Source organism: Eleutherodactylus coqui, chromosome 7 (genome assembly GCF_035609145.1).
Source record: "Eleutherodactylus coqui strain aEleCoq1 chromosome 7, aEleCoq1.hap1, whole genome shotgun sequence".
Taxonomy (NCBI): Eukaryota; Metazoa; Chordata; class Amphibia; order Anura; family Eleutherodactylidae; genus Eleutherodactylus; species Eleutherodactylus coqui.
This window is the reverse complement of record NC_089843.1, coordinates 120,797,739-120,820,444: the sequence shown is the minus strand read 5'-3', so window position 1 is coordinate 120,820,444 and position 22,706 is coordinate 120,797,739. Positions and strand designations below refer to the sequence as shown.

Here is a 22,706-nt window from a genome sequence, read left to right as displayed (position 1 = left end):
AATAAGAAATACATTTCTAACAACATATTTGGATATTTTTATTAGGCCAAACCAGATTCAGAAGACAAAGAAGAGCAGTTGGCAGAGCTTCAGAAGCAAAAAGAAGTCTTTACAGCTTTGTTTGATGAGAAGCGTCATGAACATCTTCTCAGTAAAGGTAAAAGTACTATCTGAACATACACCTAATATATTCTAATTAGCGAAGGTCTTACACAAACTGTTAAACAAAACCATTGAAAAATGTACATTGTATCTAGAGATGAGCGAACCTACTCGGACACGCCCCTTTTTCGCCCGAGCACCACGATTTTCGAGTACTTCTGTACTCGGGTGAAAAGATTCGGGGGGGGGGGGGGGGCGCCGTGGGTGAGTGGGGGGTTGCAGCGGGGAGTAGGGGGGGGGGAGGGCTACCCCCTGTTCCCCGCTGCTACCCCGCTCCGCCACGCCTCCCCCCGAATCTTTTCACCCGAGTACAGAAGTACTCGAAAATCGCGGTGCTCGATCGAGTAATTACTCGAAACGAGTATATTCGCTCATCTCTAATTGTATCCCATATTGATTTTATCAGCACAGAAGAGAGTGAGAGGGCTACTGTGGTATCATATGTATTTAGCCTACATGATGCAATAAAGAACATTACAGTCGGTATGGCTTCACTCAGTGGACAAAATACACTGAGGCCTTTAGGCCGGTTTATGTGGACAGATAATCTGCCCGTGCCAACAACCACTGAGTGACAGTGAGCATGCTGGTCAGTGCTAGTTTCCTCCACGTACACAGGCAGATTATCGGCTCTATGGGGGACGATTGATCATTAACATGATTGCTGGTCACCATACAGCTGTCACTGATTGGCTGCACATCTCCCGTTTACACAGGAAGACATGCAGCCAACTAGCGAGCATTTTTATGTTTGCTTAAACATGATCAGCCGATGAACAAGTGTTGGCTTATTCATTGGCTAATCATTCGTCCTTTTACACTACCCAATTGTTGGGCAAACAAGGGTTCCTAGGAACTTTCAGACCCAATAATCCGCCAGTATAAAAGTACCTTCAAGCCACTTTCTCAATGCAGTATTTTGCCAGGTATAACTAAAAGAAACACAAATGAGGTCCAGATCTTTCCATTACAGTTTTTATTAGTTTATGTTCCACATGAGCCTTGTGTGGTGCAGTGGGTTAAGGAAAGAAAATGCAATCCTAAACTCTCGCTCATAACCTGAAGATTGCAAGTTCAATCCCCGCATGGTTCAGGTAGCCGGCTCAAGGTTGTCTCTGCCTTCCATCCTTTTGAGATTGGTAAAACAAGTACCCAGCTTGGTGGGGGGTAATGAATAAATTACCTGAAAGCGCTGTGGAATAAGTTGGCTCTATACAAAGAACAAGACATGTGATTTTGGCCTAAAATACTAATGCGAAACATTGACTGAAATATGGAAGGGTGAAAGTGACTCAAAACATGCTTGCCATGTAGCTGAGATGTAGCTTGGAAATAGGGTCTCTTGGGAAGTTTCCATTAAAACAGACGATCTGATATACAAAGTCAATTTTTAAAAAAATTATATATTGAAATTAAAATTATGTTTTGCAGGAGAAAGACGACTCTCATATAAAGCATTGAAAGGGGCTTTAATGATATATTTCTACAGGTATGGTCAAAGAAGGTCAATTCCCAGGAGATTCTTATATAATGTAAAATGACAATCCAAAGCTAATTTCACATTTTGTTTTTGAAGGGAGGAACCACGGTTCCAGGTTCCATTTCAACTTTTGACTTCTCTAATGGACATTGATATTTTGATGACAAAATGGAGATGTAAGTACTAAATGTTTGATGGTTACACCTTAATCAAAAGCATAGTAATGTTTCACAAGTTATCATGGTGCCTTGGCACAAAATATTTTTTCTGTTTTCTGCATGACATTTCCTTTAAAAGGGATCAACCTAGCTAGACAAGCACTGCTTAAAAGTAAGCTGCCTTGACCATCATCCGATCACCGTAGGTCTGGGTACTGAAATACCTGGCAATCTACTGATATATATAGTGCCAATTCAATTAAGCAGACAACTATGCCCTGTAATACAAGGTCACACTAAGCCTGCCAGAGGAGGTGTTGCTATTTCCAGTGGTTCTCTGCTGTTAAAAGTGGAGGGGCTACTTGGGGTAGACTCCTGCTATATGGCATTTAAAGGCCCTAATATGATATATAGACTAGGAGTGTTTAGCTAGGACAACCTTTCTAATCTTGAATGTCAAACATTCCACATAGTTAAAAAGTAAAACAAGATCCAAATATGAAAAAAGGACAGTGACCTAACCTGAGATATGTGGAATGATTATTAAGATTGAGATTGCTTTGGTGATGTTCAGAATTTGTAGTTATTGACTATATATTCCAACAGATAATCATGTTTGCATGGTACACAGAATGATTGGCAGTAAAACTGGAACTGGTGGTTCATCTGGATATCATTACTTGCGCTCAACAGTGAGGTAAGATGATTGGCAGTAAAAAGCTAAAATGTAAGATATGGAAAGAATTTCTATATATTCACAAGCTGTAATAATGCTTATAGAGACTCTCTAGTCAGAAGCCCAAAACAGATATGTAAGGGTCCCATGGCTGACACTCCCACTGATTGCTAGAATGAGGGGGCTGAAGTTCACCCAAGTGCTGTGTCCCTTCGACTCCCTCTGGCCACTGAAGACAGCGTTGTGGAGGTCTATAGGCATTTTCTATACACATCTGTGTATCCACCTCCATCTGCTGGCAGTAGCCGACAAACAGTGAAAACAGTGAAGGGGCACAGCAGTACCCTCATTCTAGTGATCAGCGGGGATTTGAGCAGTAGGGATCCCCACTGATCAAAGCTTTTGACGTGACAAAAGGTCATTAAAAAGTAGGTTCACACATATCAGAAATTTCGCACTAAAATCTATGTAAAATTCCGGGCAAAAACCACGTTAACTTCCTCACTATTGGTGTGGATTTTGTTGCGGAATTTGCTGTGGATCCACAGCAGAAACTGATGCGCTAGCCATGTCACCACTACATCATCTAAGGGAGTGGAATCCTGTCTCTTCAGCCTCTTTGAGGCTCAGCCAAAATGGTGCTGCGCGGTAGCTCCAATATGCCGCGATTCAACAATAATTGTTCTGTGTAAAAGGGCCCTCAGCTAGTACCTTTGGGGGTGATTACTTGTTATCCATTTTTCCTCAGATCCTGCTCCTTGGTTGCTTTTTAGCTCAGCTCTCTTAGGACAGAGCTATGTCTATAATTTAGTTCCAGCGCCTAATGCATGTAGTCTGGGACACATCCCTTGTCTAATCATTGGTCCATGCGGACTCCTCTGCATTGTATATAATAGTAGAAGGCGCCTTGTCTTGGTACCACTAGTAGAGATGAGCGAACGTGTTCTTAACGAACACTTCCGCACCCGGACACCGGCTTTGCCGAGGACTTCAGTGTCCGCGCGTAAAGCTTCGGGGGGCGCCGGGGGGCGGGGAGAGGCGCGGCGGCGTGGGCGGCAGCAGCGGGGAACAGGGGGGAGCCCTCTCTCTCTCCCTCTCCCCCCCACTCCCCGCCGCACCCCCCCCCCCCCCCCCGCGCTGCCACGGCGACCCCCAAACTTTTTTCGCCCGAGCACGGAATTGCTCGCAAAGTTCGGTGTTTGGGCGAAAAGGGGCGGAGCCGAACACGTTCGCTCATCTCTAACCACTAGGCGTTACTAAATCCTTATTTTACAATCCACTTAAACATTTGAGTGTGTACTTAAGAATTTAGCAGACAAATGATTTTGAGAAGTGGAAACGGCAGAAAATGACTAGAATTAACAATGTCTCCCTCTTCCACAGTGACAGATACAAAGTGTTTGTTGATTTGTTCAATCTCTCAACATTTCTGGTGCCAAGACACTGGGTACCTCGGCTGAACTCAAGCATCCACAAATTCCTGTACACGGCAGAATGTTGTGACAGCTCGTATTTCAGCAGTGATGACTCAGATTAAGATATCCGTATTTAACCGTTCTGCTTCTTTTTAAGCCATTATTTGTATTGCATAAACATAACATACTGCGTTATGATATATGACCTGTGTTATCAAAGCAAAATATACAAACATTTAACACTAACAGAATATTTAAAAACTATGTATATTGTTAAAATGGATAAACCATTATATAATACGGAGTATAACAGTGTAAAGTATTTAAACATTTACCTTCATTGTATGGTCTGCCACAAGGCATACATTAATTTAATATGTACAAACTTTATTATATACAATATTGTTTATTTTGTAGATAAAATAGATTCTCTGCCAAACAAGATAATCGGCATATGGAAAAACTGAATTCATTGTAAAAATATAAAACAAAACAAATACATATATATTACAATGTAATGTACTTTATAATGAAGCATCAAACAGAAATAAACTGTTCGTAATATATGTGAACTTGTTCCTTTACATGATCTGATCTGTATAAATTGCTATGCAAATATTTCTTAGACGGAGTTCTATTTTAGTGGAAGTACAAACGGATTATATAATGTGAAAGTAATTCTATAATAGGGGTAGTTATCAGAATCCACTTTTGCTGATACAGCTACTGTAACTCCTGCCTGCAGGGGTATGGATAGGGGATAACTCTGATCCCAGCCGCTTAACGCTTTAGATGCCACAACCAATGCTGAGGGTGGCATCTAAGTGGTTAAACAGAAAGAGGGCTTTCCCTGTCATGTGATCATGGGGTGCTGATCAGTTGTCAAGGCAGTCAGAGGCCTAGTGAAGGTCTCCATGCCTGTCACCATAGTATGTCTATTAAGGGGGTATTGCAGGACTTTGTTATATTTTCTATTAATGACAGATAGGCATGAATCCAAGCAGCGGGTTCCCATCGGTCAACAATAGAAATAACAAATCCCAGAATACCTCTTTCATCTCAAAAAACAATGGTGGATTTTGTTTATATTACACTATATCTACATTTAAAAAAAATGTTTTTAATACATTATATGGTAGATGGAATGATGTCATTATAAAATACAACTTGCCCGGCGAAAAGCAAGTCATCATACGGATATTTCTATGCAAAAATAAAAGTTATAGCTCTAAAAAACTAAAACCGGCTGTGACAGGGGTGAAGCCATTTGCATTGCATCTCTGAACATCTCTAACAACATGCTCATAAAAGGCTGCACATACACACTGTAACTGCATATGTACAGTACTTTCACATGCACCTATAGAGAACAGAAGGCTCTACGCGGCAAAATAGAACACGCTGCGTTCTTTTTTATGTACGCAGGTGTGAATTTTTTAACATTTTGCCCAGTCTCCAGAATACCCCTTTATAGTGACCCTCTGGTTTCCCAGGACCAGAAGGGGGATGGGAGGAGGGTATATTACCTGCAGTAGTTGTTCTTTGCCAGCCCTCTGATCCTGTGGTTCTGGGTCCTGTTTTTTGGGCATCCAAGATAACCGATGCCACCTTCAGACTACATGATCTCCACAGTGTTATACAAATGCACTATACATGTTCACGGATTGGTCAAAGCGGCTCATGTGATCAGCACTGGCCAATCAGCGTTATGTAGTTAGACAACTGCTGCAGCCAACTTGGAAGGGTGAAAACAGGGACTGGAACTGGCAGATTTGAAGGGTGTCAGAGAAAAACAGCTGCAGGTAATATATCCTCTTATCCTGATTGGTTTTGGCACAAAATTCTCAGTGTCGCTTTAACGGAGGGGGCTGGATATGGCTTGTTTGAAGGGAAGAGACAGTACAGCGCGTTGGTGTGAACAGCTCTAGTGCAGTAGAGTGCCACACTGTATACATTTTTAGTATTTTTTTTAAAGGCACAGAAAAGTTCCTTGGAGGGTAACATTGTGGAGGGGCTCTGGACCCACCAAAGTATTAAAACAGCACTGGTATAAAACATAAGGTCAGCAATGGCTTTCCCCAATTTTTGTATTTTGTAAGTGCTATGAATGCATTTCTCTACACTACGGCCTCATGTCCACTAGCTAAATGGAATTGCGGATTCCGCAGCAGATTTGCGCCGCGGAATCCGCAGCAGGTGTTGCCCATAGGGAATCATTGGCCATCCGCGGTCCATTATATTGATTTTTGCACCCGCGGACGGCATTTTAAAAGAATTGTGCGGGAGAAAAAACACGGCATGCTCCATTCTGCCGCGGATTCCGTGCGGATCGGCAACATTGCTATCACATTGATAGCAATGTGTGCGGATATCTGCATGCAAAAAAATACCATTTAAAGCAAATCAGCGCGGAATCCGCCGCAGATTCTGCGCATGTCCACTATTTTTCAAGTGGACATGAGGCCTAATACTCTACTTCATAGTATATATGTCTCCTTTTGGTCTATAAAAGGCAAATCATTCCAAGTCCAACGTAGCATGTAAAAGGGACTTTGGCTCATACTGGCATAAACACTGAAAGACGTCAGAGTAAAAGCTTTCCTTTTCTTTCAACATGCAGCAACAAAGAACAGAACTTTTTCATTCCGCAGCCCAAACAGTTCCTCTGTGTAAGATCTTTGATTACTATGGACCATTTATAACAAAAGTCTCATATTCTTTGGAGGCCCTAACTTGGGGCTTTTGATTTTTGCAAAGTTTATCTCATTACTTTCTAAGGCTGGCTCCACATGGGCGGTTGCGATTTTGTCTCGTGGCAAAATCACATCTTTATTCGCTGCGATTTATGAGCGGCAGCAATGCTTTTTTGGAGAATAATCTCGCATTGCTGCCGCCCGCGAAAAAAATTGTGTGACAAATTGACGCGATTTCTTATCGCATAAGTCAATGGGACTTTGGAATGCTAAAATTGCATTGCAACGCACGTTAGTAGTGTGCGGTGTGACAAAAAGAAGCCTGCATAGGAATACATGGGAGATAAAAAATAGCACATCGCAGATAGATAGAGCAAGACACGATTTTTTATTCCCTCAACATCGCATCAGTGAAAACATCACAGATGGAAATGAAACCATTGTAAATAATTGGTTTCATATTCTGCTTTTTTACTATCGCAGCAGGCAAAAAATTGCATGATTTTCTCACTCATGTGGAGCCAGCCTAAATTTACTTTACTGCTTCCGAAACATCAAAGACACTACCACTGATTCCAACCAACCGATGATGAAAACAAGAACTTCTCCACCATCTTTTATGTTATCTTCTGGTTTGCATCCAAGTCACATTACTGGGAACGCCACAAAATCTGCTATTCCTGCAAATAGAGATGCCATATAAATAAAGAAATGATGGGGTTAATATACGTTACATGCAACGTCAATTCCTGGTCATGTTGACAAGTGATGACCATGTCCCTGACCCTGCAACATGCCCTTTATTCAGAGATCATCAAAACAGAGGAAGTACTGATCTGAGGACACTTTATACCCACCCAATTTTTCTGTTTCTGAAAATTGCTCTTCCAATTTTTGGAGGTATTAGCACTATAGCAGGAAGGTTTTTTATACTATTATTCCCTTCTGCTTTTCACCTCAAAGCTCCTCTACTTCCTATCCCAGAGCCACTAAAAGACGTGACCTGGGGAGTCATAGGAGATGAACTGGCTGGTAAAGGATACACTCAGGATCAGCCCTACAACGGTGTTTGCTTGGTAGTAGGCTGAGCTGAAGTAACTACTGTACGTCCATCACATCTTTAGGTGTTAATGCCATTCCAATAAACTGCAGACGATCACTTGTAGAATGTACATTGGTGAACATTAGAAGACTTAACCCTTTCCAATCCAATTTGTATCCTGGCTTTCCTAGGGGGCTTACTCTTTTTCTGCCATTACACAATGGCGCTATATGCTGGCTAAAGCCAGTACTGCATGAGGTGACACATTGGATAGGCTCCGACAGCAGAGAGGCTGGCAATATACAGTAAGAGAACCCTGACGGACGTCTTCCAACATCGGAGCTGTACAGCCTTAAATCATAATGTCTTCAGAGGTCAGACAGTGGATTGGAAGGGGTTAAAATTCTATCATCATTGCTTTACAATTGCAGGGGATAATAATGCAAGATGGGCCACAAAACTTCAATAAAAGCTGTCAAAAAGAAAATCTCTGTATTGGCCATAGCAACCAATCACAGCGCAGATTTCATTTTACCTCAGCAGTACAAGAAATGAAAACTGCGCTGTGATTGGTTGCACTTACAATAAAGGAAAACATTAAGGTTCATTAGTCACATAACTAGAGCAAGAAATGCCTTGTTGTTTCCCTAAACTATTAATAAAACCAATATAGAACTCATGCTTTTAAGTCCGTTGAATTTCGGAGTCAAGCACTGCCCCACCTCCACTGATTTCAATGGATTCTGAGTAATGGCGGTTTCTGGCCCAGCACTACAGCCCACCTCTACTTATAAACGAGGCAGCACATTTCACCCCCAATAATCACGTTAAAATTAAGAAAAGCCCTCCTGAAAATGGAATTTATGACACATGTATATACATTTTGCACAGAACTCAGTCGCATTAAGTGCATTTTTAACCCCGTTGTGACATAACTAATTTAAGCCTTAAAGGGCCAGTAAATAATTTCCCCTTTTGTGTTTCAGTGGATATAACTTTTTCATTTCTTTTTACATTAGTATATCTGTTTGAGACCTTGTATTTTGAGGAACCAGTTCTAGTCTTTATGGGAACCAATTTCAGGTACATATCATGTATTGAATAACTTAGTTCTTTTTGTTGGGGAAATGGAAAAAAAAGCAATTCCACCATTGTTTTTTGAGATTTATTTTTATGGAGTTCCTCATGTGGTATAAATATTACGTTATCTTTATTCTACGAGGCATTATGATTATGAGAACACCAAATTTAAAGAGGTTTTATTCTATTTTACCACTTTTGCACAATATAAACACCTTTTTTTTTTCTTAAACAAAAATACTTTTTGTGTGTGGTGCCACATTCCAGGACCAGGGCATTTTAAAAAATCCAGTCAACAGAGCTGTACCAGGCCTCTTTTTGTGGGACAAATTGTAGTTTTTATTGGTACTAGTGATGAGCGTGCATACTCGCTAAGGGCAATTACTCGATCGAGCATTGCCCTTAGCGAGTACCTGCTCGCTCGAGAGAAAAGGTTCGGGTGTCGGCGGCGGGCAGGGAACGGCGGGGAGAGCGGGGAGGAACGGAGGGGAGATCTCTCCCTCTCTTCCCCCCACTCACTGCCGCAACTCATCTCTCACCCGTGCCGGCAGCCGAACCTTTTTTTGCGAGCGGGCAGGTACTCACTAAGGGCAATGCTCGCTCGAGTAATTGTCCTTAGCGAGTTTGCTCGCTCATCTCTAATTGGTACCATTTTGAGGTATATACGACTCTTTGATTTTTATCCTGTTTTAGGGAAGCATCAGGAAAATGCTATTTCGGCATTCATTTCTTTTTTACGGAATTTACTGTGCTACATAAAAGTATGATATTTTATAGCACAGCGTGTTATGAATGTGGCAATAACAATTGTTCTACTTTTTCAATATTTAAAGCCTTGTGTAAGGGGAAAAAAGGTACTTTATATTTTTTCTGCAAAAAAGTTTAGATGCCACTGTTAGCAATGACTGCAGAATCTGTGAGCTTAAATTGCGTAGAGGAATGATTAGATGATCAAATCCTCACTATTACACTACTTTTCTAAAAAAAAAAATGCATATGTAACAATCAGGCCTCGTTCAGATGAGTGTGTTTATGTGCGTACATACGTCTGCACAAAACCGCGCGTCTATTACAACCATTCGTTCCCTATGGTGTGTTTACATGTCTGTGTTTTACAGGCATGCACACACACGTACATGCGAAACATAGGACATGCATGCACCATAGGTCCGTGGTGTGTGTCAATATTCTCCACGGGGAGTCCCCTTGTCATTGAACACTGTGATAGCACTGGGGCACAGGTCTTGGCACATGCATGGACGCGTGGATTTGTGCGCACCTACCCACGTGCAAATGCACGCTCATGTGAACGAGGCCTCAGAAAGCAAATATGCTCTCTGATTGATGGGAGTGAGAGGACATGAACAAACATTCATGTCACCCATTCCGCTGAGACAGGAAGACATAGAGGAGAATCACAGATCATCTCTGCTGCAGACTGGTTACTCTCCCTCTCTCCTACACACACACAAACTGCAAAAGGACAAAATCACATCTGTAAAACTGGATTTTTGTTAATTACCATGAAATCCATTTTTCACTATAACAAGAAAACTAGGCAGGTCTAAGGAAGAACTTTCGAAGAACAACCAACTGGGTTGGTGCTAGGTCTCAATGAATGTGACAAGAAATGGATTTTACGGTAAGTAACAAAAATCATTGGGGGACACAGCAAAACATTGGGATGTTTAAGAGGGGGGAACGCAATGCAAAAACGCCCGTGGACTGACAGCCAAAAGAGGAGAGGGCAAGATTGGGAGAAGAGTCAGCTCCATAGGGGAAGACAATTTTTCCCAAAGCTCGTGTATAGTTTGAAGAATCTTGAAGGTAATTAGATTCTAATTATGCACTAACACTAATGCACAGGGGATGGCAAATGAACCCATGCCAGTGGCCACCCCCTGTGACGTCACTGCAGACTGCTGGGCGTGACTAGTTACCCTATGAAAAGAGAGGGCAAACCTTACCAAGCAGAAGGATCTACAAAAGGACTGAGAATCCTGTATCATTGGAAGCCAGATGAGCCACGGGCAGCGGCGATACGCATGCAGCTCCAGTACTTTGCGTGAGATTCCCCTTCAAGATGCATTATGTTTGACTGTCTAGATTACATCTGCTATCAGGAGACCATACCTTGGCAGGTATCCTCTACTAAGAAGCTGAATGACTTTTTTGCTCCAGTTTTTTTCAATCATTACCTATTATTTCCTAAATTGCAGGTATATTGTTGGCTTTGCTGCTATTTACTGGTTTCATGTTGCTGCATGTAAACATTGTGTATTGGGTTATCTAGGGGGGATTGGAGGGGTAGAAGTCAATAATGTATGACATTCACTTGTGTTTTGGCTTTTTGTATGTTAAGTGCTTTAAATCTTTTTTTATCAGTTTAATCTTTTTGGGTATATCTTTTTGCACACTTTCTTTTTTGTGTCTATGTATTCACTAAACCCCCCCATGCCCATATATTTTCTGAAAGTAAATTGCACATTCTAAAAATGCCACTCAGATCTTTACACACAGGTACCCTCTGGCAATTTTTCAAAGTGTGATTTTTCATTAAAGATACTTAAAAATTATTAATAGTAGCTAAAGCGGCGATGCAAGTCAAAAATTAACAAGTGCTCATCTTCTTACAATTTTGACTCCCGTGTGTATCAGAGACCAAGTATGCTTTCTAAATTAAAAGAACGGGGTGGGGATGTTACCTTGTAGAAAACTCCATGTTATGCACTCGGGGTATTCTACAGTCATACAGGGACAGCCAGGAGGATCTATGTCTCTCTTCGCAGCCTCTCAGCCCTCCATCATTCAGGCTGTGGATGATTTAGTGATCCTGCACTGAGCAGGGGGTTGGACCCAATGACACTGGAGGTCCCTTCCAACTCTAGCATTCTAGGATTCTATAAAGTGAGAGCCAAATGAAGAGTGGCAGTGCCTCTTCAACTATCTCTTGATAGTTTGCATCTAGAGCAATGTTCGGGATCTTGTTTTAAAGCTAAGATTGTTGGTTTAAAAAAAAAGACCAAGATGCTCTAGCTGCCCTGTGATACAGTCTAAAACAGTAGCAAGGACATATCTCTTGGCTACTGCAAAGGGCAAATCAGATACGTCCTTGGCAGTAAAAACGTTTAGAATAACAGTAATCCGCATAACCCAAAGTTCTAAAAAAAAACAAAACTTACCACATATATTCTGCCCCATTTTAACATGCACATATCCATCTATGCCCCAAGATGTTCCCCAGGAATTCTTCACTATCCAGTAAGGAGTGTCACCTGTAAACAAATTAAAAAATATATATAAAAACAAAAAGCAAGACAAAACGTGCAAAACAATCTCTAGCCCAACTATTTCCGAGTGAATAATAGTGGCCACTGTAAATACATATGTGCTTGGCAGAAAGGATGATTTTGTACCTGATCTCTGCAATGTACATTAAAATGGTACTTCAAAGCATATTTTTTTCGCATTACACCATTCATTAGCTGTAGGTGGAATATACAATGATAGCCAAGTCCCAGTTGGTATAGTATGTTTTAAATGCAGGTCTTTTATTTTAGTGCTATTGTCATTGCTCACCTATTGGTATGTAAAGTGGTCAGCTGTTGACCCCTAATTATATATACAATTAATTATTTTTAAATTAATAGTATGCCTGTGATGGAAATTTTTGCATATGTGGCATATCACAACCAAGTTATTATATCAAAATTATTTTTACTGCGTTTTTTTCCGTGACATATAGGACTATTTTTTTATATCTTTTTCACCGTTTTTAAGTTTTATTGGGGGTAAAAAGCTAAAAAAAAAAAAAGATTTTTTTTTAACATTGATAGATTTAAAAAAATTTTTTTTATATGTACACTAAAATAAAGTATAGGAATGGGTTCCTCTATTTGTCTCGGACGTTTTGATATATAATATGTATGGTTTTGGTTTACAGGGCACTTATAGCAACGTTTTTGGTTGGTGTCGGTTTTGGGTTATTTTCTTTGCTATGTATATATTATTGTTTTATTCTGGAATTTTATTTTACTTATTTATGTAATTGTGTTTTTTTACTATCTATGGCCCCTATGACGTCATATAAGACCTCTGGGGGACATTCACATTTTTTTTCTTTATTTGACACTTTCCCACTGTAGCTGAGGCATCCATAGGAGCCCCAGTTACAGGGGAAAGCAACCCCTGTAGTGACATTAGTCACTTGCAGAGCTGCCAGGGTCTAGTTTGACCCTCCAGCTCTGCAGTAGCAGGGAATTCCGGGAGGTCACATTCCTCCCCCCCCCCCCCCCCCCCCCCCCCCAGGCTCCCATAGTGAAAGTGCATTTTACTTTCATTTTCCCCACTTTTTTGTGTATCGGGGAAGCTGAAGGCAGAAAGGGTTAAAAACCCCTCCTGCCTTCTGCTCCGGGTTATCAGCTGTCACTAACAGCTGATAACCCGTTCCTGCCTCTGACTGATTGCAGAGCCAGGAGGCTTAAAGCACCACTGTAATTTTACTATCGGCAGTGCTTTAAGCCCAGGACCAGCCGCCGTAAATTTACTGTGGCTGGTCCTAAACGGGTTAAGAAAGTGACAGTCAGGGCTTATTTGCACTAGCAATATTCTCGCGCAAGTTTTGTGTGATACACACAAATCTTGCATGAACATGAAACCCATTCTTTTCCCTGCAGCAAGGAAATAAAATTGCATCATGTTCTATCTTTGGTGTTCCCTCAGAACGCCTCGCCCATTGTTTTCAATCAGATCTTAAAGGTGCATTTACACACAAAGATGATAACTCAAAAGATGGCTTTTGAGAGAACATTTTGCATAAACTACTACTTGGTACTAATTGCTAATAGTACGAATTAGTAGTGTGTGAGCCGCAGGGAGGTGTATTCAGAGAACAGACCACCCGCTGTTCTCTGAATACATTCCACTTGTTCTGCCAAGGGGCTGACAGCTGAGACAATGTAATCAGTGCTCCCCGAACAGAACACAGCGTGCGGTCCGTTTTATCAACTGTTCTGCAGAACGATGGATTTCATACCAAACTGAAAATCTTCTTTTGGCCGAAAAGTGAAAGATGGGCACATTTACACCCAACGATTATCGCTCAAAAGGTGGCTTTTGAGCGAATTTTGAGTGATAATCGCTGTATCTAAATGGGCCTTAAAAGCATCAAAAGGAAACACTTGCAATCCTGAAGAAGAGCGCAATTTCAAAGAAGTGATGCGGGTTCTTAAAAAAAAAAATAGAGAAGGTGAATGTAGCCTAAAGCAGATGTGTGTCCATCTTACCTGTTTTATCAAAACCAACCACTAGAACGGCATGATTGGAGTGTCCACTGGAACAGTGATGTTGAATTATACCTCCAAGATAATCCTGCCAGCTCACTGCATCAACTATGACTGCTATTGGGCCAACATTTATCAAAATATTCATCATTTGCTCTTCATAGTCACTGAAGAAAAATATGGCAATGATTCACAGAATGCAAATATATTTTTCTAACACAGGATAATGAGGTATTCTCTAAGTCTAGCTAAAGCATATATTGTACAGTAAAAATACACTTCTAATCACGTAGGACAGTGCTCTCCAACCTATGACTTTCTAGATATTACAAAGCAGATATTGGATGATACCTGGAACGATAGACTAATTGCTACCCGGACAATAAGGCCATATAAGCAATTAAAGGGTTCTTGTGTCTATATATTACCGTTACATAACGGTTATAATTCCCCTACTCTTCTTTTGATTTGCTCTCAATGTCCACCTAGGGTGCCCAGTACCAGTGATCTTACATGCCCAGAAGCTCAGTTTCACTGCCCGAATCCACTTGAACATTGACGGCACAGGGGTTTCTGTCATTGTGCAGGCCAGCCAATAAGAACTGGTGAACTAAAAGAGATGACTTCTCACCTGCACTAAGCATACACTATGCTGACACAAGTATTGGGATACACATAGAAGGTGATGAAATTCGATTCTATTCAAATTTTTAAATATGGTGTTGGGCCGTCTTTGGCCCCAATGACTGCAGTAGTGCTCCTAGGAATACTTATCACAAAATCCTGGTAGATGTCTGTAGTGATTTGTCTCCATTACCCCAGGAGAGCTTCAGATAGTGAAGAGTCGTATGATGGGCATGCACGGATATGGCGTTCTAGTTCATCCCAAAGATGCTTGATGGGATTGATAACAGAACTTTGGGCTAGCTAATGAAGTTTACAGACAGACATTCTGCTCCTCAAAGCGAGCCTCAACATTGCATACTGTATGACATGGTGCTCGGTCATTTAGTAGAGACACAGATGTACCAAAGTGTTGCCACAGGGTAGCTAATGCCACATTGTCCAGAACGTCTCTGTACCTATTGGCGTTGAGGATGGACTTCACTATAACTAAATGGCCTAATCTTTCCCAGTAGAAACAAATCCACACCATAACAAAACCTCTTCCAAACTTCAGTGTTGGGATGATGCAGTTCTGTAGAAACCGCTCTCTGGGCAACCGCCACACCCAAGTGCCGCCGTCTGATCGGAAGATGGTGTACTGTGATTCAGCTGTCCACAACACTTGCTTCCACTCATTTACAGTCCAAGAACGACGCTCCAAGCACCTCTGCATTCACTACTGTGATTGTAGCCTTGTGTGCCACCGTTCGTCCATGGAAACCCTTCACAGGCAGTTCTCTATGAATTGTTATGGTGCTAATGGATGTTCCAATGACCTTTGAGACCACCTTAACGAATGTTTCAACAGACGATGTGCGTGATGCCTTCACAGCTCATACAAAGTTTTTTTGTCCATCTTCTATTAGTTTATGAGTTCTCCCCAAACATGGTTGCACTGCACACAGATATTTTCCATTTCCAAAGAACGATGCCAACGATGGACTTTGGAAGGTCCAAAAGCCCTGAAATGTCCTGTACTGATTGGTTGCTCAGGTGACATCCCACCACCATACCCCAATGAAAGTCTGTCAACATTACAACTTGTGACATTTGAAGGTTTCTGTACTGGGATATACCTGTGTGATACTCTAATTTATACCCAATCCAATTTGCATATCCCATTCGCCTGAGAGCACAGGATTGGTCGGTGTGACAATACTTTTGTCAACATACTGTATTCGGTGAATGTATTCAAGGAGAATGAAAATGACACCGAGGGCACCATAACGAGTGTGTAACAGTAATATCTAGACATGAGAGCAATATAATTATTCAAATTCAAAAATGGTTATATTTTGTGAACATTTTGCGAAATTCCATACTCAATCATGCAACATTCCCTTGAGTATACATACCATAGTAGGTCAAATGAAAGTGTCTGGTGCAAATCTGCAGAAAACTAAAATATGGGAACATTTACACACAACAATTATCACTCAGATGATGTCTTTTGAGTGAATTTTGAGCGATAATTGTTGTGTCTAAATGGACCTTTACACACAACATAATAATTAATTACTAGTTAAATAGAGCCTATTTACGATCAAACAGCAGCACCAAAGCAATGTCCACCATAAATAAGGTGTGGAGGAACAAATATTGAATACGCGCCGTGCACGCCTGCCGGATCCTGGATACCAAAGATCCAAGCTTGACAAAGACGGCAGCAGCCGCCGAAACGTCGCCATGCCGTTTTACTCCTGGACCTATGACTATGAATAAATGATGATATACAAGCAATTTCCTCTGTTCCTTTGCTGAGTTCCCGCGGACCAGTGCTGCCTTCCAACACCACCTTGGTTAAATAGAGCCTGTCAGCAGTTTTGACCCTGCAAAACTGTAAGCAGTGCTATGTAGCAGCCATAGGAAGGGTTTTAAAATACATTTGGGCATGGCTTTATCATCATTAGCGATAATTAAAAACAAAACAAAAAAAAGTTAATCTGGGGCATGCCGCACCTACAGGTGTCTAGAAGGCAGCTTTTTATGCTGCAGTGCCCTTGGCTTTCTACAGTGATCTACCCAATCCCAACCCCTCTGCTCCCAATAAAAAAAAACAAGCGCAACTTGCTCGTTAAATGTCTCCTCGGTCCAGCGCAGCCATCGCAGTCCCCACCGCTCCAGTCCCGGAAGCTCCTGAGACGGTCAAGTGTTGGTGATTGTTCACAAGACTGCTACAGCCATTCACTGGCTTTAGAGGTCACATGTCAATCAGGGTAGGATCTCTGCTCAAGCCAATGGTTGGCTGCAGCAACCACATGAGCAATCAAAGGCACAAAACTGCTGCAGGAGATTCTGGGACTGGAGCAATGTGGCCTATGGCCGCTGTGCGGGATGCAGGGGTGGCATTTAACGGGGAAGTCGGGTTTTTTTAGCCCATTTCTTGCACATAATTTTTCAGTCTTGGAAAACCTTTTTCAGACAGTTATTTCATAAGGGGGTTCTATCAAGATCTTAAACAATTTCCTATTCACAGGGGCCCACTTGCTGGGACCTCCACTCATCCAGAGACCAGGAATACTGACGATCAGATAGGGGCCCAGAAGTTGGACTCTTGTGGGTAGCGAATAACTTTAGATCTTGGTAAAACCCCTTTAACACAGACATGTAACATCCATACAAGAGAAGAAGCCGTACAACTAAACTAACATGCTGTACAAGAATATGCAGATACAGTAAAGAGAAACAGTGATGAGAGTGACAGACTTTCAGATCCACAGCATGCAATCAAATCTGTGCTATATTTTCCTGCACAGCGTCCAGAGGGTGCTTCTAAAGCAGCGTTTACATGCATCATACTGCACTTTGTAATGGATAGTCATGTAGGTACCACACCGAAAACCAGCAACAGCTACGCCACACATGAACGTGAAGCAAGAATGTAGTTGGGATCCCAGCACGATCTCCATTTATAACAGCTGGTTGAAGATATACTGATAATCTTCTTTACTACAATACATTTATGTCAAGTAGATTTCCAAAGCAAAAGAAAACCATTTACCTGAAATCATAAGCTTCATATCCCTTTATAGAAACCCCAAACTCAGTCGGGGGGAAATAGTGGCACGCTCCAGTTGTTGCTTTAAAAGGGTATTCTGAAGACTTCACAAGTTTTGTATGAGACTGAAAAAAAATATATATATATATATTTTTAATTGCTTCAAAGTAAACAAAAGGAAACCATCAGCATTGCAATGGAAAACTGCTATTTCATTCATATGAGCAGTTAAAATACAAACATTAAAACATGCACTTGATGTGCTGTATGTCCGAGAACTACAATCTGTAAATCAAGTGCAACAACCTGATTCAGCCACTTCAGAGCATTGTCTGTGGATCCGCCATTGCAGCCTTTATCCAGGTATGAGCAGTCAATGACCTGCTGTACGCTGAGGTCCTCAAGCGGGTGTCCTATGATAGCGTTCCGAGACTCTATGGCACCAACTATACTGAAGGCCCAACAGGCGCCACACTATAAACAAACAGAAATACCATCTTGAGCGTAAAAAAAGAAACGGTGACTTAGTATTCATTATAAACGGAAGCCGCGATGCCAGTGCGAACAGAGCTTTAATTACTATTACCATTAAGTCTAAGGCCTCATGTCCACGGGGAAAAGAAGATTTTAAATCCACAGCGAATGACCCGCAAGCGGATCTGCACCCCATAGGGATGCATTGACCACTCGCGGGTAAATAAATACCCGCGGATGGCCAATAAAAGTGAATAAAAAAAATCCTGGAGCATGAAAAAAAATGGACATGCTCCGTTTAGGTGCGGGTCTCCCACGGGGACGGCTCATGCAGGCTTCTATTGAAGCCTATGGAAGCCGTCCGGATCCGCAGGAAACCCGCGCCTGAATTAAACTCACCCGCTCCAGGCGATGCAGATCTTCCTTCCTTCGCGGCAGGATCTTCTTTCTTCGGCCCGGCACATCCGCCGGGCCAAAGAAAGAAGATCCGGCTGTGAAGAAGAGAAGACCTGCACAGTCCGCTGCAGGTAAATTTATTCTTATTTTCAGCCCTCATGTCCGCGGGGCAGGAGGGACCCACTATGGATTGTCCATGGAGAATCCGTAGCGGGCCCGATTTTCCCCGTGGACATAAGGCCTAATGCCCACGTGTGTATGCGTAAAGCGCTGCGCGTCTCCCCGCAGCCTTTCACCCATTTGTCAACCATACGCTCTGCTGGCTTAGAGCTGGAAGACTGTGTATGGCACTGTGCATGCCCGCATATCACTCACACACACACACACGGACATGCGCAGTGACTTTTTTTTAATTCCTCGCTCTGTTTTATAGCGAGGATGCGTATGAAAACGCTGCCTATCAGAATGCATTGACAGTGTTTCATACACAGCCTATACAAATGTATAGGGCTCACGCTGCATTGTATGTAAAGAAATAGAGCGTGCTGTGATGTATTTCTCGCGCGTATCGATAAGCAGTCTCCACGCGCACATGGATCAATGAAAGTCCATTAACGCTATTCACCTTGTATCACACATGCGTGCAATGCACAAGTTATACGCGGTGAAAACTCAATCATGGACATGACCCCAACAGGGCCTGAACATGTTATGGTACAAGAACAAATGGCAAAACCCTAATTCTCCGTTTACTTACTAACTAACTTACATCCAGCTGATTTTTCACTCCCGTCACCAGCTTTTTATCTCTCCAGTCAAACCGTGAAGGCAAAGCACTTCCTCCTAATGCTGTCTTACTGGGCACGTACGGGTCCAGGCTCCGTGACGGGTAACTCTGCAGGTAGAGGTCTACATAACAAAGGCAGTAAATCAGACGCCAAACTTCGAATCAGATCTACAATACATATGTATAAGTTTATTGCATCGTGAGTTTAGCAGTGGCTCACATGAGGATCAGGAATGTAGCCTCCAGGTCTTAGGGTCACAGGGGGTCACAGCATTTGGGACGTACACTGTATTTTTTGGACTATTAAGCTGCCTTCACACTTGCGAGAAAAAAAAAACGCACAATTTTTGAACTGTGTGAGAAAACACAGAATTATGAAAGCCGTGCTTTTCAATGGCTTCATTCCAGTTTGTGATGTCTTCTGTGCAGCGATGTTGCCTGCCCGCCTTGTTGCCGCCTGCCCGATCTTTCTTTTTTTTTTTTTTATCGCCCATGTTTCCCTATAGAGCCTCCTGATTCATCACATCGCAGCGCACGAACTTGTAACATTCAAGTTTAAAACATTAGAAACTCCTATTGTCTACTGTGCGAGAAAATCGCGGGCGGCAGCGATACGAGAGTATGTTCAGGAAAAAGCATCGCCAACGCTCAAAAGTCATGTGAACAAAAATGCGATTTTCTCGCGGCAATATCACGATCCCCGGTGTGAAGGATCCCTAAGACGCACCCAGGTTTAGACAACAGCAAGTAGGCCAAAAATATTTCATACAAATTAAAACTTCCCTGGTGGGCTGAAGAAGTGGTCCCACTGGTAATCGTGCCCCCCTCACAGTAGCCCCTATAATAAGCATGACCCCTCTCAGTGGCCCCCTAGTGCTCCCAGTAGTATTAGTGGCCACCAGTAGAAATAGCGGACTTAGTGGTTACACCGGACGACTTTAGATCAAACAGCGCCTCCTTTTTAGGGGAGCCAAAATGAACCATGGAATGACCGTGGTTTGCATCCAGTCTTTCGAGGACGTATTCAGACAACAGTCAGCTTGTGTAGGACCACCGTTATTACTGGCGGGGTCTCCTGCCAGGCTGCATCTGTGAGTTTAAGGAATTGACTAGAGATGAGCGAGCGTACTCGGAAAAGCACTACTCGCTCGAGTAATTTGCTTTATCCGAGTATCGCTGTGCTCGTCCCTGAAGATTCGGGTGCCGCTGCGGCTGACAGGTGAGTCGCAGCGGGGAGCAGGGGAGAGCAGGCGGGAGAGAGGGAGAGAAAGATCTCCCCTCCGTTCCTCCCCGCTCTCCCCTGCAGCTCCCCGCTCCGTGCCGGCACCCGAATCTTCAGGGACGAGCACAGCGATACTCGGATAAAGCAAATTACTCGAGCGAGTAGTGTTTTTCCGAGTACGCTCGCTCATCTCTAGAACTGACACAAACTTACTGGCAAATTCTTCAGGTGACAAACCAGAGAACTGATTGATTCCATAATAAGCGTCACCGGAGCCCCGTGCGTCGCTGTTCAGAAGTGCGTGCCGCTCCAGGCTTTTCTAGGAGAGAAAGTGTCATATTGTATGAATAGCGCAGTTATAGGACATCATACTGTAAAGACCAAGAGCCAACAAGGATGATCAACACTCAGAAACAGAACGGGACCAAAAACAGACACATCCTTCCAAGTAGATAAGGTCATTAGTCAGCTGTGTGCCACAGCGATGGAGCGAGTGAGGCGCGGGCGGCGTAACACCCCACGCTGCGCTATTTATATTCTGAATGACACATGTAGTGTTCCACAGCTCTTGGTTTGGCGGCTGCTACGCCTGCACCTCGGGCCGCCTCACACGTGTTTGCAGAACATTGCTTTTTCCCGACCGTCCGGATTGTCTTTCTTCCGTACGGCGGAGGTGTAGGGGCGTGCTGCGCAGTGCATATTTTTTTTTCAAATCTCCTGCTTTCCCGCGGCACATCCACAATGTCAGCGCAGATCGGACGGCTTCCATTGACTTCAATGTAATCATCTGTGCGGCAATCCACAGAAAATAAGGCATGCTGTGATTTATTTCCGACGTGTGCGATCTGCATGCCGGGAAAAAATGACATCCACATGCTTTTAATTGTTTTGCGCAAGCTAATATATCCCCGTGGGCAGCTTGAATTGCAGCTCTCCCGCGTGGGTTCAGCAGATCATACCCGCCCATGGACATTGGGCCTAAATCTGTTGGACTGCAGGAAACCCCACTGGATTCAAAAACTTACTAGAAAAACTGAAAAATAGTCACGCACCAAAATGTGCAACTTTTTTTTTTTTGTCAGAAAATTGCCAAAAATGTCCAGAAAAATTCTCCCTCCTTTCTTTTTAAACTATATTCAGTTTATTTTTTTTAAAAAGCAGGTCGGACACCCCTGTATGGCCGCGTGCACATCTGTGGACAGAGGTTCCGGCAGATCCAGCAGCCCTTTTCTTTCATCCAAAAAGCGGACGAAAAGCAGATGGACCCCATTATAGTCAACGGGGTCCGTCAGGCGCTGCTCGGTTCCATCCAGAAACAGAGCCGTTCAGCTGCGGGGATTCCCCTTTCCTGCTTCCCGCACGGAGCAGTAAAAGACCCCCGAGCGCAGATGTGAAACCCCCCTAAGGGCTCCTTCACACGAGCGCACGGTCACAGCGTGTTCCGCATGTGGGTTTTGCGCTGTACCAATCTCCCATTGACTCCCATGTTGCTGCTCACACATATTATGTAATAATGTCTCAGCATGTTCTATCCCGGTGTGTATGATACACGCCAACATAGTGCATGGCGATTGCTGGCACACAATGTCATAGTGTATGTGCGCCACACGACTGTCTCATGCCGTAAGTTACGCTCGTGTGATGTCGCCCTAAACATACTGGGAGTCTAAACAAACACTCCAGTATTCAGTTATTCCAGAGCTGCACGCTCTGCGCCGCAGGGCTGTATTGCAGTGTATTACAATGCAAGCATGATGCAGCAAGTTACAAGCAGTTGGGCTCCCCCTGCTGGCCGGAACCGGCACTACATGCTGCTGTAAGTGAGACAGGACGAGGCCGTGCAGCGGTACCAGGAAGATGCCGTATCTGTCCGCCGGGGATCTCTCGCCCACGGGGTCCATGAAGAGCAGGAAGGTGTGATTGTGAGGGCTGCGGCGGACATGGCTGTGCACGGGCAGCGAGGCGCTCGTACGGACACAGGCGCTGACAGCGCTCAGCACACACAGCCACAGCATGCTGCGGGCAGCCGGGAAGTCACGGACAGGAAGAGGCCGCGGCAGTTCCTTGTCTCCTGGCAGGAGCCGGAGCGCCCTCTTTCCGTAGCCCGGCGGTATAACCGCAGAGACTGTGCGGCTCGTAGAGCGGCACGTACTTCTGGCTATCCGTGCAGTGCTG

General features: G+C 43.3%; 2 protein-coding genes across 2 annotated transcripts in view; one reads left to right on the top strand and one right to left on the bottom strand.

The window, feature by feature from the left end:
* Window positions 1-4,442, top strand: part of TDO2 (tryptophan 2,3-dioxygenase) — a 14,701-nt gene extending 10,259 nt beyond the window's left edge. Inside the window, exons 8-12 of the mRNA XM_066573600.1 lie at window positions 46-157; window positions 1,594-1,651; window positions 1,739-1,818; window positions 2,407-2,497; window positions 3,860-4,442. Coding sequence (XP_066429697.1) covers window positions 46-157; window positions 1,594-1,651; window positions 1,739-1,818; window positions 2,407-2,497; window positions 3,860-4,013 — 495 coding nt within the window. The 3' untranslated portion in view covers window positions 4,014-4,442. The remainder of the gene's footprint in view (window positions 1-45; window positions 158-1,593; window positions 1,652-1,738; window positions 1,819-2,406; window positions 2,498-3,859) is intronic.
* CTSO (cathepsin O) lies at window positions 4,388-22,706 on the bottom strand. The gene is made up of 8 exons (XM_066573601.1): window positions 22,382-22,706; window positions 20,745-20,850; window positions 19,292-19,431; window positions 17,959-18,126; window positions 17,656-17,777; window positions 13,992-14,155; window positions 11,889-11,981; window positions 4,388-7,264 (listed from the first exon to the last, which is right to left on the bottom strand). Exons 1-8 carry the CDS (start codon window positions 22,544-22,546, stop codon window positions 7,230-7,232), a joined length of 993 nt encoding a protein of 330 aa, XP_066429698.1. The 5' UTR covers window positions 22,547-22,706; the 3' UTR covers window positions 4,388-7,229.